Source organism: Penaeus chinensis, chromosome 43, assembly GCF_019202785.1.
Source record: "Penaeus chinensis breed Huanghai No. 1 chromosome 43, ASM1920278v2, whole genome shotgun sequence".
In the NCBI taxonomy this organism is placed as follows: domain Eukaryota; kingdom Metazoa; phylum Arthropoda; class Malacostraca; order Decapoda; family Penaeidae; genus Penaeus; species Penaeus chinensis.
Window position 1 is genome coordinate 14,166,917 of NC_061861.1, and position 907 is coordinate 14,167,823.

The 907-nt window shown below is 34.2% G+C and overlaps 1 protein-coding gene across 1 annotated transcript in view; it reads right to left on the reverse strand.

Moving 5' to 3' along the window:
• Nucleotides 1–284: 284 nt before the first annotated feature.
• Nucleotides 285–907, reverse strand: part of LOC125024576 — a 7,406-nt gene continuing 6,783 nt past the window's right edge. Inside the window, exon 3 of the mRNA XM_047612381.1 lies at nucleotides 285–463. Within this exon, the coding sequence (XP_047468337.1) occupies nucleotides 363–463 (101 nt within the window). The 3' untranslated portion in view covers nucleotides 285–362. The remainder of the gene's footprint in view (nucleotides 464–907) is intronic.

The following is a 907-nucleotide window of genomic DNA, read 5'->3' on the forward strand; positions in this document are numbered from 1 at the left end:
AAACAGCAGATAAATATTTTAGGCAGTCAGATACATGGCTTATAAAATCATTAAAAAAATGGAATGGAATGGGTAGCGAAAGAAAAGAAAAGAAAGAAAAAATGCGATGAAAAGCAAACCGATTATGAATGAAACGCTAAATATAGACACCGCAAAAACGAAATATGAAGAGAAGAAAAATAAAATAGATCAACATCAAACGGCTTTCTTATAGTTTCGATAAAGACAAAATAACAGGGAATAATAGATAAGGAATAGTAATCAACTGAAGATAGATAATTCCATACACAAACACGAATGAATAATTCAAATCGATTCTAAACGACAAAAATAACAACAATCAAATAATTAACAAATAAAACTTAATGGTAATTTGAGTTTCCTAAATATACAAGGAGAAACTTACTTGGGGCTTCGTCTGTGGCTGGCGGCGTAGGACAAATCATTGCTTCAGGAGGAACGCCTGCAAAGAGAGACAGAGAAAGGTCAGGTCAGGTCAAGTCAGGTGAGGCTCAATGTCCGCTGTTAATTCTTGTAATGCAGATGTAAGAGAAATGTTATCCTGCAAGAATAATTGGCCACGTTTTATCAATTTACTAGAGATGTGTTTCAATTCTATCTGCTCTTGCATTACGTTTATTGAAGGGAGAGAGTTACTTTTTTATTCTAAAGAGGATTTCCGTGTATTTTCTTTCTAGATTTAACATAAACCGATTTAATATACCGGAACGCGTAGTACTTTCATAACAACCTCTAATACGATACACAAAACAAAGTACGCGCAGTCGAACAAAAAAATAATAATAAGAAAAAAGAATTTCCAAAGTTCGTATTGACTTGGGAACCATTTTGTTCCGTGGAAGAGTGTTTTTTCCCACATCGACTAATACTGAGCGCTGAGGAATGC